Below are 16,212 nucleotides of genomic sequence, written 5' to 3'. Positions count from 1 at the left end.
GATAGATTTTTCAGTCGCTAGAAGCCATTGTCATGTTGCAATCAAACGTTGTTATGCTGATTACTTACATAAAATTGAATCGTCAATCCATAGCAACAATATAAAGGCATTTTGGTCTTTTATAAAGGCAAAACGTAATGGTGCTCAGTCCATTCCTAGTATAATGGTCTCAAATGGAAGTACCTTTTCTACCCCTAAAGACATCTGCAATGCATTTGCTGACCACTTCGCTTCAGTTTACTCGTTGCCATCTAATTGTAACTGCTCCCTTGTTCACACTTGTGCTTCGAATAATTATGGAAATGCCTCCCATAGCTCTATAGGTAATTTGAAATTGTCTTCTTATTCTATATTAACAGCTTTGAAAAATATTGATAAAAATCTTGGAGCTGGGCCCGATGGCATTCCAGCATTATTTTTTGTTGAATGTGCCAACGAATTAGTTGAACCATTACATATAATATTTAATCATTCCCTATCGACTGGTACTTTCCCTGCTATATGGAAGTTAGCTAATGTGGTGCCTATTCCTAAAGGTAAGAATATAAACACTGTTGAGGAGTATAGACCAATCTGTCTACTTTCTATACTGGCCAAAGTTTTTGAGTCCTTGGTCTGCCCAGTCATTACGGGACACCTTAAATCAATATTGGTGCCTCAGCAACACGGATTTCGCAGCCAAAAATCCACTCTTTCTAACCTTGCACTTTTTGTGACTGATATCACTGAAGCAGTAGACAAAGGCCTGCAGGTTGATGTTATTTATACCGACATCAGTAAGGCATTTGATGGAGTGGATCATAAACTTCTCTTATCAAAACTTCATACGGTAGGATTGCACGGAAGTTTGCTTGATTGGTTTTCTGCATATTTAAATGGTCGGTCTCAGAAAGTATCTGTCAGCGGTCATGAATCGAGAACATATTTAGCCCCTTCTGGTGTACCGCAAGGCTCGCATCTGGGGCCAGTACTTTTTTTAGTCTTTATAAACGACCTCGCTAACGTTATTATTAATAGTACATTTTCTTTTTTCGCGGATGATTTAAAAGTTTACAAAATTATAAATAATATTGATGATTCTATGTTGCTACAGAGTGATTTGTCGAAGATAGTAAACTGGTCATATGAAAATCGTCTACCTTTAAATATTAATAAGTGTGCTCATATAAAATTCACCAAAAGAAAAAACCCTATTACTACGTCGTACTACATAGTTGACACGCTTATAAAAGAGGTATATGAAATTAGAGATTTGGGTATTATTTTTGACTGCAAATTAACATTTATCCCACACATCGACTCTATAATAAAAAAGTCGTATAAAATGTTGGGTTTCTTATGGCGGAACTGTAAAGCTTTTAAGAATTGGACCACTTTGAGGTTAGTGTACTATGTGCTGGTTCGTAGTCTACTTGAATACTGCTCTCCTATCTGGAATCCGCACTATCAGTGTCATATTGATAGACTTGAGGGCATTCAAAAGAGGTTTTTGTTCTTTCTGACTGTGCACCAAAACAAAAAATCTGTGCTTACAACAAGTAAAAGTCGCCTCCAGCACTTCAAGTTGACTCCCTTACATGACCGTCGCTGGATTGCAGATCAAGTGCTACTTTTTAAGATTGTTAGAGGCCTCATTGACTGTCCCGAATTAGTTAAGCGCTTAAATTACACAGTGCCTCGTAGTAATGCCCGCATTGTTAATTTCCATCCATTTAGTTTATCTTTTTATAGAACGAACACCGGCGCTAACAATGTTATAGCTCGGATTTGTCGAAACCATAATATCTTATTTCACCATGACCAGACTCTGGATGTGTTATCAGGTTCACTGGTTAAGTTTAAGAAAGATCTCACCCAGTTGGTTCATAAATTGTTATGAATGTTTACTTATATGTTTAAAATTTGGTATAAGTACTTACTTATTTGTAATTATTTTAAGAAATAAATGTAATATATTAAGTTATTAGGTTAGGTATTGTCATGCATGTTGTGATAGCCTGTAATTGGGTTTACACTGAATCTTAGTTGTATTTTTTTTCGTAATATTTGTTTAGTGTCCGCCTGTTGGCTATTGTATATTTTAAAATAAAATAAAATAAAAAAATACGTAGGTAAGTTATTATATTAATTCCAACATTTTAGTTATATTAAACAGATAAATACTAAACAAAACTTAATGGTAAACTTATCAAAAGAAACTGACAATAACACCGTAAATACTTACTCCCAATTTCATAGAAAATCTCTCGATTGTATTTACTCCTCAATAATTACCAACAAAAGCAGACTGCTCAAAGTATGCCGGGTATTCAAGCAATAGCTTAATGAAATTCTGAACGGAATTCTCCAGGAAACATTCACGGAAAACCCCCTAAATAATTATCTACTAACACATTATGTTCGGAACCAAAGTAAGTGTGGAATGGAAAAATACTAAAATATTTCCTATTAAATAAATCTTCAAAGTTAATCTTCATTGTTGCGTCAATAAACACTTATATACCATAGGTAACTCAACTAGTCCCTTATGTAGGACATGTAAGGAAGTAGATGAGACGGTTGAACATATTCTGTTAGCTTGTCCACCTACTACAGAAACAAGATTATCTATTCTTGGACCAACAGAGCGCCTACCTCAGCTATTACAACACCCAGGCCTGCTACTCCAGTTTACTCGGGAGCTAGGCTGGCTGAGCTGAAATCAAGGGGATATGTACAAAGGTTCCACTCGAGAGAGCCACGTACAGGAACTTCACCCCCTATGAGAATAGAATAGAATAGAATAGAATCTTCAAAGTTCCAGGAATGATCAGTGTATGTAGCTATTGCGAACTTGTTTTGACAACGATTTTCGGATTTAAAATGTATTGGATTTGACACTACATTAGGTACCTGTTACAGTACTTCGTAAATGTTTTTTCGTTTTGGCTTCGCGATAGGGTACCAGATCATCATCCCAGGCTTGCGGGAAAAAGGCAAGGTATTTTATAACTGCCAGTTTCTATAACTCTATCTATCTATAACTGGTAGTTACATTACATTCATACGAATTTGACAGATTGTAACTTTTCATTATGTCAAAATCGTATGAAACTAACTACCAGTTATGGATAGATAGAGTTATAGAAACCGGCAGTAAGTAGTACTTAGGCCCTGTTTCACAATGTCTGGTTAGTGGCTACCTGTGAGATAAAATACATGCTGTCACTGTCTGTTATTACTTTTTTGACAGTGACAGCATGTATTTTATCCGACAGGTAGTCACTAACCAGACATTGTGAAACAGGCCCTTACTAAAATAAATTTTATACTAGTTCTAGAGGTAATGCAAAGAACAGTAGACAGACTACAGCTGTCAAGTACTAAGGAGGGTTCTAAAGCAGGTGTAAATTTTTAAATGACACCACGCCAGACGCCTGTTAACTTCGCAGTAAGGTCGGCAAAAAGAGCTCATGACTAGTTATATTTTATTTCTAATAGCATTTGACAGCAGGTTTTGACGAAAATATCTATGATTTTCGACAAAAGCTTAGTGTGGCCCGGTGTAGGCCTATATCTCTATTGGTTGATATTCAAAATGAAGCGTCACTATTGGCTGTCATTTGTCTAAATGCTGTTTGGGATGAAGATAGTGATAGTACACGTCCAGCAGTTAATTATCGAGTTTTGTAAGTATTTCCCTGGGTACGATAAATATGATACAATAATTATATTTGACGAAACATACATGGAATAAAAATCTCTCACATACCTACTAAGTATACTGGGAGGCTTTGAATAAAACAACTAAAACAAAACTGTTGCTGGCGTTGACTGTACACTGTTGCGGTAAAGAAATGGGTTTAACATTGTACCTACGAACAAAAATATGCTAAAGTGGTCGCCCCTTTTGTAAATTATAAACTGAGCACTGTTAAAGAAAAAAAAAAAAACACGCACTCACGCCCTGTACTAATGTACTCCCTTGCGGGGTAGGCAGAGGTGCATTGCTGCACCCACTTTTCGCCAGAGTGTTATGTTAGTCCCAATGTAATAGGGGGCAGGCCTATTGCCATTTTACGGGCACATCCAAGACCCGAGAACAAATATCTGTGTTTAAACAAATATCTGCCCCAGCCGGGAATCGAACCCGGGACCATCGGCTCAGTAGTCAGGTCACTAACCACTACGCCATTCGGTCGTCTGTCGTGTCGTGGTCGAAGTTTTAAGTAGGTAAGTATATATGGGTCAAAATCAGAGAGGTGAGCATTTTAGGTTTTCAAATATCTGAGAAATTAAGTTTTATTTTGAAGAAAACTAACAAGTGGAGTCTGTTGTGGCATTTGTCATGAACATAGCCTGTGATGAGGCACGCACAAAATTATATATTTTAGAAATTATACCTGTTAATAAGAATAATGACAGGGTCAAGAGTCATTTCGGGAACACTTTTAATTATTTTTTAAATAATAATATAACGAACACGTTTAAGAATCCCCTTCAAGAAATAGTAATTAACCTTTTCCTAAATCATAAAATATTATTATTTTGATTTTTTTCATAACGAAACCACTTATTTTTCAAATTACTCTCCACAAATTTCCAATTTGTGCAAATTTCGTTCCATAATTTCAATTTATTGTATACATTTTTGCACTACGTTATATATTAATAATATTAATACAAAGGTTTCAAGGTAATTTAATGCTGTATATGCAAGATTTAATTATAGCATTACATAATAGTGACTTATTTGCCGTTTTTGTGATGTTCCCGAAAATGATGGGAGTGTTCCCAAAATGACAACGAAGTTCCCTAAATGACGTTGACCTTCCCTAAATGAACGCAAAGCTAGGTTTTTGGTACATTTGGTGTATGAAAATAATATAATCATCATCTTCATCATCTCAGCCATAGATAGATAGATAGATAGATAGATAAGTTTATTTATTCATAAGAAAACACAAAATATTTTAATGACAATACACCGCCAAACTGCAAAGCAGTTTATTGGCAGTTATAAGCTCTCACTCATAATATAACTTAACTAATAAACTACTTAATAAACTAGGTTCTAAACCGGTTTCTGCAATCCACAAATGCAACAACAAACTACGCTGTAGTTCATTGGCATGTAGGTATGTATGTATTATATTTCCTAATTTATATAAACTTCTATCGGGTTGTTGGATTGTTGATTGCAGCAACTGTTCTTTTACTATATAGCTAGGTTTATAGATATACTACTTCTTATATAATTTGAAAGATAACTAGGCAAACAGAGGCACACATGTACATGTTTAGGTATAGCTTTAACATAATTTGATACACTTTCTCAGTTTTTCTTTGCTACAAAAGAATCTAATAGGGATACTATAACTTTTTTCTTAAATACAGGTTTAGTAAAGGTATTGTTTCTTACATCGTCTGGAAGATCATTAAGAATCTTTGGTACCAAGTACTTTCGGGTCCGTGAACCGTAATAATTACATATTTTGGGTACATACAACTTTTTGTTGACAACTTTTCTTGTACTGATGCAATGTGAAATGGGGGTTTTAAACTCACTGCTATTGTATTCCTCTAACAAAATGAACAACTTAACTTTTTCTTGGACAGGTAATATTTTACATGTACCATATAGTTTATCATAGTCAGGGCGGCTTTGTTTTATTATCAACCAATAATTTTATAGGACGTGCACAGCTGAACATAGGCCTCCCCCAATGATTTCCACCTTGTCCCCAGTGCTTCCCCGCGGACTTGACTATATCGACCGTTCATATCGCGTGGGGCCGCCCAACAGTGCGCTTGCCAGTACGTGGTCTCCACTCGAGGACTCTTCTGCTCCACCGACCATCAGTCCTTTGAGCAATGTGTCCGGCCCATTGCCATTTCAGCTTACTGACTCGATAAGCTATGTCTGTTACTTTGGTTCTTCTACGGATCTCTTCATTTCTGATTCGATCACGTAGAGACACGCCGAGCATAGCCCTTTCCATAGCTCGATGGGTGACTCCGAGCCTATTCAAGAGGCCTAAAGTTAGAGACCACGTCTCGGCACCGTAGGTCATCACTGTCAACACGCACTGTTCGAAGACTTTCGACTTGAGGCACTGGGGAATTTCGGACGTGAAGACGCTTCGTAACTTCCCAAACGCTGCCCAGCCAAGTTGGATTCGCCGAGTGACCTCTTTCTCGAAGTTGGATCTTCCTAGTTGGACTGTTTGTCCAAGGTAGACGTAATTTTCTACCACTTCAAGAATCGAGTTCCCTATAGATAGGTGGGCGCTACCTGAGAATTGGCCATGACTTTCAACTTGTCCATATTCATCTTGAGGCCTACCTGTTGGGAAATGCGATTGAGGTTAGCATTTTGCTGAGGTCTTCCAACGATTCTGCCATAACCACGATATCGTCGGCAAACCGAAGGTGAGAGATGTATTCGCCGTTGATTGCCGAGTTCTTTTCAGTCTAGGAGCTTGAAGACATCTTCCATCGCATTAGTGAAGAGCTTCGGAGATACTTATAACATCTCCTTGTCTCACACCTCTCTGCAATGGAATTGCTTCCGTAGTCTGGTCCTGTACTCAAACTGACATGGTGGCGTTTCTATACAATCACTACAACACTTCGATATACCCGTAGTCAATGTGACACCGTTGTAAGGCGTTTAGCACCGCCCACGTCTCGATCGAATCAAAGGCCTTCTGATAGTCCACAAACACTAAGGTTCTATTCTATTCTCTGTGGGGTTGCAAGTACCTGCACCTGGCTCTCTTGAGTGGAACCTTTGCGCATATCCCCAAGGTCTAAACTGCCTTCCTAAGCTTGGACCATTTCCCACCACGCTGGTCCACTGCGGGTTGGTGGGTTCACATATCTAGATGTGCTAAATCTAGATATGCAGGTTTCCTCACGATGTTTTCCTTCACCGTAAGAGCGATGGTATACATTGTACTTAAGTTAAAATAACTCATTGGTACATGTCAGCGCCGAGATTTGAACCCGCATCTCTTGCGTGAGAAGCGGGCGCTTACCCGACTGAGCTACTACTTTTTCGGACGCCTTTTTTGACTTCCTTTTTTCTCTTTATTTTCATTGTTCTCCATCTTACTCGTACTAAATGGATACCTAAAACCAAGATTTTGCATGTTTATGGTTTTATAAGCATTAAAGCATCATTTTGCCCAAAAAAAATGCATTTCAGGAGCGTAGGCGTCATTTCGTGAACATCTGTCATATACCAGAACGTTACCGAAATGACCGTTCCCGAAATGATTATTCGTTAAATATTTTCATGTCTCGCTTGACGCCAACATGTTAAATATTGGTTTTAGAGATTATGAACAAGTGAGCAACAACATTTATAAGAATTTTGCTAAAAGTACGCAAATTTTCTAAAAACTACTTACTAAAGAGCGTTCCCGTAGTGACAGGGAATTAAAGTACGCTTCACACATATGAAATTAAAAGGTACTTACCAACAAAATCTAATATTTTTTTTCGAAAACACAACACACGCCTTTTGCTTTGAATTGTGAACTTTACACTGCTGCTCGCTAACGCCACCTGGCGTGTGTTGTTTTATTTACATCGACCGATATCCACCACGTTCACGGAATGATTTGATAAACGACGGACAGCATTTGAATAGCCAAAATATGAAGAAGTTTTACTTGTAATAATGTAATTTATACGTGTATTCTTAATTTAATTACACTAAAAGCCAATATTAAAATATGACATTTTTAAGTGGTAATTAAATAAAATAAAACTTGTCTGAACTATGAAACATGGTATAAGGACGCGTTCCCGGAATGACGATTTAGACCTTTTTTGTTTAAAATCAAATAAAACTTACCATAGCGAAATAAATATGCTGAGTGCGCTGTAATTATGTGCACAGAACCTTTATTTTGAAATAAGTATTTTAGTAATATCATGTAATAAAATGAGGAAAAACTTTGTCGGAAGCATAATGCTCACCTCTCTGATTTTGACCCATATTATTGCGTTTATCTTGTAAGGTAAGGTGAGACATAAGGTAAGCGTCTACCTTTCGTCATCGTACGCCAACGCCACGGACGCATCGCATTCAGTATCCTATAATAGGTATATAGTAATTCACACTTACAAGAAATACTTATGTTACACTTTCTCCAGTGAAAAATAAATTCTTATCTAAATTACCTTGTTAAGCACAACAGAGCCTCGAGTGCGAGTTTTTTCACCTATCGAGAAGTGAAATCGAAAACGCAGAATTGTATGGCGCGGAGCTAGTACAGCTACTTACCGCTAGGTGGCGTGTCTGCCGCGCCTTACAAATTTGCGTTTCGATTTCACTGCTCGATAGGTGAAAAAACTCGCACTCGAGGCACAGGCTTCATTTAAGTTATGATAGGTACCTGTTCATTCACCATTCTTCGTAATTAAGGCTGAGGACTAGTCAGGACGCCATGTTTCATGTGTCCGCATTACTGGCGACGTTTACTGCTATTGTTGTCGCAACTCGTTATTTATTTGTGACGGCTTAATTTCTAAGCTGAAAGTTTGCTGCAAATACTGAAGTATTGTAGATTTATTCTCTGACTGAGCCGGTTGGCTTGGCCTTCGTAGGGAAGAGGTTTAGGCGAAATGGTGACAGAATGAATGAAGTTTATTTTTTGGCAATGAAAGTTTCAGTTATGAACTGAGTATTAAAGGCGTCTCAAAAAGTGGAACTTGAAAAACTTTTTTTTTATTGTTTAACGTATAAGTGAATTAAGTAATAAATATAAATACTTACTACAAAAGAAATATATTAACATACCTACTTCCGCATTCGCAATTTAAAATTTAATATCGACGTTCTGTCGCCAGCTTTATTGCATTCCATATTCCACGTATTTTTCATCTATGGAATTTTCTGTATAAACATACATAACTACCTATACGATGATTATAATAAAACACAACATAGGTGCTTGAAAATATGATTTTTTGAGCGTGAATTTTAACAATTTCAAATTTAGAATCTCGTTGCAATGAAAACATTCAGAATATTCAAATGTATAGGCACCTGTACCTGGCTGACGAGGAAAAATTTTCCGACAAAATAGGAAAATGTTCCGTGGAATTTCGAACGCACCCCGTGGCAGTGGCCGCTATTCTAGACGTTAGTGTGATTTTACTACGATCTGGAAAATTTTAATCATTTATCATAAATACAATAGGTATCTAACTGTTGGATAACGACTTTATTATATCAATAAATAAATAAAAAACGTTCATTTGAAAAACCAACAAAGACACATACAATTTGTAAAAAAACCTTGGTCCTCAAACTATATAGGATTCCTAGTGCTATGAGGACCAGGACCCGTCGTTGATTAAGTATCTAATTTAAAAGTGCCTTTTAGAAGCATATAATTTTACAAAAGTTGATGAATGCTTACTTGCTAATTAGGAATATGTATTTGTAATGAGTTAATAATTTTACCAGTAGTTACCATGACTTCAGTACCATACAAAACATTTGCTTATCCCTTATAATGTATGATGTGAGGTTTCATTTATAATTCAAGCTCTCATAAACAATCGCCTTTTGGAACTTACAAAACCTTATATCGTTGGATGACCGCTGGGGCTGTCGCCGCTTCAGAACAACGGAACATGGAAAGGAGGATGCACAATTTAACATCGCAAGGGCGTGTCCAAGGGTTCCTCCAGGCTTTTAAAGCAGCTGCCTCAAGCCTTATAGGAAAACCACAGAGGACACCCGAGAGGCGCCAAATCTCCAGAGAACCTAAAACTGGAAAAAGGCTTGCCCAGAGGAAAATTACTCGAGCGGATATGGGCCAGGTGGTCCCACCGAAGCTGAAAACAGCTACCACCTCAAACGACCATCTAGAGAATGCCGCCATCGAATTTATGGCAATTACAACCGCCACAAAGCAGGTAAATCTCTTGTCCTGCAAAACGATCATGCAGACCTACAGGCAAGAGAACGAAAGCCGGCTAAAAGTTTTACTCGAGGAGGCCGAAGCCTGCATATACGACAACAGTAGTTGCCAAGTCCTCAGAGGCAAAATGACTGGAGCGTATATGGCGGCTTATAGCGAGGAATGCGGATTCGTGCCCTGGGAACGCAACATCCCGAAACTCACTCTCCCACACAACAACCAAATGGTGGTCGTAGCTCAGTGTACCAGGATTATGCTAGAGGACAAAATCCTAGCAAAAGCGGAAACCATTAACGCTACCTGGAATAGCTGGACGATGCCCACCATCGCTTGGGTGAACGGGGTACCTGGATGTGGGAAGACAACCTGGGTGGTAAATAACTTCGATGTGAGCAAAGACACCATTATCACCACGACAACTGAGGCGGCCGTCGATATACGAAACAGGCTAGCGCATAGGATCGGGGACATGGTTAGAACTAGGGTACGTACGATGGCATCAGTCCTAGTAAACGGCTTTAGAGAACATGTCGGATGCCAACGCCTGATAATTGACGAGGCCCTGATGAACCATTTCGGGGCAATCGTAATTGCCGCCCGCCTGTCCCGTGCCAGTGATATTGCTCTAATCGGAGACATCAACCAGCTACCGTACATAGACAGAGAGAACCTATTCGAACTAAGGTACAGTCGCCCAACACTGGTAGCAAACATCACCCAGGAGCTGTTGTGCTCATACAGAAACCCCATGGATGTTGCATACGCCCTAAGAGAAGTATACTCAGGCATATACGCAGCCACAACGCGTATCCAATCCCTGCAGCTGAAAAGGTTTACAGACGCAGCAATTCCAAAATCCCAAACCAACACTCTATTCCTGACGCATACACAGGAAGAAAAAGAGACCCTGACCAGCCAAGGGTTTGGAGAAGGAACGGGATCACGCGTCTTAACCATACACGAAGCACAGGGATTGACGTACGAATCCGTCATTATCATAAAAACAAAAGATAAAATAAAGTTGCACGATAGCATACCTCACGCAGTAGTGGCGCTGTCGAGGCACACCTCCGCCTGCACCTACTATGCGGATGACACCGAGGACGCTATCGGCAACCTCGCTAAAACGGCAATAACAGCACCGAAGAAACGGATCCTCGAGTACAACCTAAAGATGGCAATAAAAAATCGGGACAAAGAGGTCGTTGCCCAGCAATCAAGGCTTTTGGCAACGCAAAATGGAGCGGAATAGGAGAATTTTGATTTTAATTTTATATTGACGGCCAAACCGTATTGCATGTATTTTATAGTTTTGTTATGTATAGTATATAGCATGTATTGTATAGTTTTGATATGTAGGTATTGTATAGTATATCATGAATTAATATTATCTGTATAAGAACTAACCAATAAAATTAAGATAGTTTTAAGAACACTGTCACACATTAACACCAGGCAAAACAACAGCGATGACAAAAGGAGTGTGTGGCCACTGACAGGCGTCTGTTAAGTTCTCTGAAGACAGCTGACACTGGCCCTACCCTTCAAATGTTTGTTGCCATTATAATTGTAAGTGTGACTGTGTGAAACAAAGAAAAAAAAAAAAAAAAAAAAAACAAGAAATGCACAACTGGGGGTTTTTAGTCGGTTAAAGGCCGACACTACCTGGGTCCCCTTCCCAGGTGTCTGTGTAGATTTTCCCCCAGGAGTGCAAAAAAAAAAAAAAAATATTAATAATATATAGGTATATATATATATAAAAGATAAAATATATATATTATAAGCTTCCACATTGAGTAGTGAGTAGTTAAAAGATGAAGACAAAAAACAACCAAACTCTCACAATATATTGATCTCTCAAAAAGGCACGGACATAAAGTCTGTGGAGTGATAATAAAATCTTAAAAAAAAAAAAAAAAAAAAAAAAAAACCTTATATCGTTTCCCAGAATAAGGGCGTAGTTCCGGCTTGAAATGATATTGGTAAAGTTGCGCCGGGAGTCGAACCCGGGCCCCCGGGACGCTGCAGCGCGCTGCTATCGGTACTTTATGTGTGTTTTGTAAGTGTGAATTTATTGTGCATTTTTTTTCTGTTTCAATAGTAGATGCAATTTTATACAATATTCTATTCCCGCGCGCTTCGTTTCGCCTTAAAAAGTTTTTCCGTGGGAATTCCGGGATAAAAAGTAGCCTATGTTCTTTCTCGGGGTCTAGACCATATATGTATACCAAATTTCATCCAAATCCGTTCAGTAGTTTTGGCGTGAAAGAGTAACAGACAGACAGACAGACTCAGTTACTTTCGCATTTATAATATTAGTAAGGATTAAGTTAGGATAGGTATTAGGTAGTTTGCATAAAACAATGCATTGTGAACATATTAGGTAAGTAAGGAGTTATTCTTATCAGTAAATGCTTTATTATAATAGCATATTAGTGTGCATTCGCTTCGGGTTGTTACCATATAATAAGAAATCTACTTATTTACTATTATGTGTATTTTTTATTTTATTTTTAGCTTCCATTTTCATTCCTTATTCCAGTAAGTACCATAAGACTGAGTACCTACTACATATTTCCACACACAAGACTTCTAGGTACTGCAAATATTGCAATATTATATTACTTACACAACTTACAATACAAAACACAAGCGCATTCTAAAGTAACATGGGAGCGTGAGGAGTGACGTCACGAGCAGAGTGCAGCCACTTGCTCAAACTCACTGAGACAACGGGAGTTGGAGGGTTACTCTATACCGACGAAAAACTAACGATGATTGAGCCTAGGGGACCCTACCCTAGGCCCTGTATTTTTGGTGGTATGGGATGTTCTAATGTATGATTTACAATGGTTACATATATTATATGAAATGATCGTGCGTCCGAATGATAAGAGAGTCCGTGTCACCGAAGATGACGTAGGTAGGTATTTATGTATATATGTTGCGTCGCCGCTCCCGCGCTCTTCCTCATGCACCAATGTTGCCAGCTTCAATAGCCGCAACAAACGAACGAAAGCGATCGTGCAATCAGAAAGTTTAATACAACGAGATAGAGTCGTAGCTCGCCAGCAGCGCTTCAAAACTTCAGGATATACAGGATATACACCCTGTAGTGAAGTTTGCTACAATCCAGCCATTAGTGGTCCCACTTTGTTTGCATCTGCAGTTGATGATGGGTGGTTATTGGTTGCTTGCGGCTAGACTCAAGTCAAGTGTATGCATCGTAACACCATAATTTAAACTACTAAGAGGTAAATCTTACATTGGTTGGGAAGTTATGCTCTTTAAGTTTACCTACTTATTAGCATTTTTATCGTATTCGTATATTATTGAGTACGTATTGGTTAATATTCATATAATAATGTATTGAGAGTACACCGATGTAGCTGCTTACAGTAAAGGGTCAATTATCAGCACTGAAGAATATTTATGTATTATTAAGTATTCCAAAAACGCATAAATTTATGATTATTTTATTTCTTATTAACACACAAAAATAAATTATTTAGATTCTATCATGTTTCTAATGTATTATTCGACTAGGAATAGAATATTATGTAGTTATAAGAGGATACATAATTTCATTCTAACTGCACACTAACTAACTGATAATTACCCACAACAGAGGCCTTAGCATGGGATGCTATTAAGACGTGACAAAAGTTGTCCGTCGCGCTCGCTCTTGAGGCTGCGCGATGTGAGTGAGAGCGATGCAAAACCTTTGTCACGTCTTAAATGCGCCCCGTGCTACTATCCCAGAATTGGTTACAAAATATACCTACATATTTAGGACAATCAGATAATACTATGTTTTATTTCATGTGCTATGTAACTAGTGAAAGTAATTCTGAAATCTAAATGGAATGTATACTTACATAAATTCTCATAATACGTAATCAATACTTGTTTATTTATGAGGGACACCTCCAGAACAATTACGCTGAATTTCTATAATATTTGGATATTTATAAGTAGGTAATATAAATAGGAGTTAAAAGTGTAAGTATAGTAATCCGAAAGAAAAGGTAACTCAGGTGGTCATTCTAAACAACGTTTGTAAATCAATTATAAAAATAATCGTTAAAAAATTTAGTAGCTCCTCCATACACATTTTGTTGGACACGTTACTTTTTACTCCAAATAAATGTGGTTCAGAACATGATGAGTCACCCCCTTCCCGTTTACTATACCACATTTGCAACACCCTAGCCCAGCCCCCCTGTCATCATCAGTAATCAACATCCCCATCAGTGCTCGGCAAGTCATCAATATCGAAGCCATCAGTGGAGAAGTAGTACACCCCCTTCGCTGTCCCAGGGTTCCAGTAGCCAGCCATGGTCACGTCATTCCTTGAACAGCTTCCATTCTTATACCCCTTATACGTATCACATTTATGTGCCACAAACCACTCAGGACGAACCACAGTAGCTGTATACACGTTAATACAAGTCCTGTGGTTGCATTTAGCTGCTTTGGAGCTGTCAAAGATCCCAGGTATCAAAGGAGTTCCGCAATGAGGCTGCGACTGACCTTTTTTGTTCACAAAAAAGTCCACGTCTCCCAAAACAGAAGTGGTACCGAGACCTCCCGCGTTGCAGTGGTACACTTCCACGTACTCTGCTACTCCAGACCTCACTTGTTCTTCAATAAGACTGTTGGAGAAGCAAGGACCAGCTGGATCCAAAGCGGTGATCCTTCCGATCTTCTCTCCTGTATTCTTCATGAAGGTATCTCCAGTGACACCGAGCATCTGGCCTCCGAGACTGTGCCCTATGCAGTGGATCTGCTTTGAGACAATACCACCAGCTCGAAGCTCCGTAAGCAGAATGGCTAGAACTCGTCCAATGTAGTACACGTACTTAACCGACCTCTCAAAGGACTTGATATAAGTTGGCTTGTCATTAGTGTAAGCGGAATGGTCAAGGATGATCAGGTAAGTGTTGGGGAGGTGTCGGAAGGTGTCCCGGACGCGTTCCTCGGTCTTCTTCATGATTTGCGACTTGTAGCCCGGGACGAAGATGATGAACTTCTTGACCTTGTCCAGGGTGGGGATGGCCAGGATGCCCCGGGCCGCGGTGCTGATGGGGAAGATCTCGTGGTCGTTTCTGGAGAAGTCGTAGAAGTAGACGTCCACGCCGCTGACGTCCAGCCCGAGGGTCTTGTCGTGGTCACCTGAAGGAGCGATGAAGAGAAAGTACTGAATTGGGTGTTGAGCAAAAATAGAACAGGTTTAGATTGGTGGTACAGTCGGCTTCATAAGATTGATGCGCTTTTGTGTTTCGTCAAACTACACAGATATTGAACAAACCTTCAAAGAATAGGTCGTTTGTGAGTTTGAACAGGTATAAGTACGTGAATCTGACTGTACATCTGAGATAGCAGCCGTACTCTATTGGAGATAAAAATCGTACCAAAAAATAGCATTAAAGATAAACATACAGTTATAGGCTAAGGATGTCTTATGTGTATTTTTTTCGTCTATACGTATTTGTACGTATAATAAGATATTTTGAATACCTATGCTAATGATTTATATAATTAATTAAATTGTAATTAAATTTCGACAGTATTTTGATAAGTACTAAATTAACCGCCATAAGTTATTGTTGTGTTTTTAATTTAAACACGCGTAAGTTTAATTTTTTTGTAATATTACTATGTACCTAGTTATGACTGACCTACTTATAAATTAGACAAAACAAAACGAATTCAGGTAACTAATACAGTATTATGTTATACTTAGCTCTTATACTGTACGGGTAAAAATTACGTAGTTCAATTCATGTACTAATTCAATTACCAACCACGTCAAGGATTCAAAAATACATACTTATCAGGCAGTAAGTAAATAAACAAAAGAAAGAAACTCACATTTAATCAAATTAGAATGCAGGGCCAGCTGAAACGGTCCATATTTTTCCCAGTCCCCGCGCCCGAAACCACACACTAACATAATATTGCAAACTGTAAACAAACAAAATATGTAAATATTCATTTTGAAAACACGATAATACGATTCATTACGCGAGCCACCGAGAAGTAGGCGGCCGACTGGCTGCTTAGGTCATTGGTGTTACCAGCACTCAGATAAAATTAAAGATAAATTCCTTTTTAACATGTACACTGACCCAATCTTAATCTCTGTTTCCCTCCATCCAAAGGTTGTCTGGCAGAGATCGCTTTTAGTGATAAGACCGCCTTTTGTACCCTAATTAAGTTACATTTTGTTAATTTTATTATTCTGTTTTGGTGTACAAATAAAGTGTATTCTATCTATCTATCTATC

At 38.4% G+C, this 16,212-nt stretch overlaps 1 protein-coding gene across 1 annotated transcript; it reads right to left on the bottom strand.

Annotated features, from left to right (window-relative positions):
• Nucleotides 1–13,385: 13,385 nt before the first annotated feature.
• On the bottom strand, nt 13,386–16,004 carry LOC105389657 (phospholipase A1 member A). Its single transcript, XM_011560809.3, has 2 exons — nt 15,798–16,004; nt 13,386–15,098 (listed from the first exon to the last, which is right to left on the bottom strand). Exons 1-2 carry the CDS (start codon nt 15,919–15,921, stop codon nt 14,155–14,157), a joined length of 1,068 nt encoding a protein of 355 aa, XP_011559111.3. The 5' UTR covers nt 15,922–16,004; the 3' UTR covers nt 13,386–14,154.
• Nucleotides 16,005–16,212: the final 208 nt, after the last annotated feature.

Source organism: Plutella xylostella, chromosome 17 (assembly GCF_932276165.1).
Source record: "Plutella xylostella chromosome 17, ilPluXylo3.1, whole genome shotgun sequence".
Taxonomy (NCBI): Eukaryota; Metazoa; Arthropoda; class Insecta; order Lepidoptera; family Plutellidae; genus Plutella; species Plutella xylostella.
Note: the sequence above shows the minus strand (reverse complement) of the source record. Positions and strands in the feature narration are given on the sequence as shown.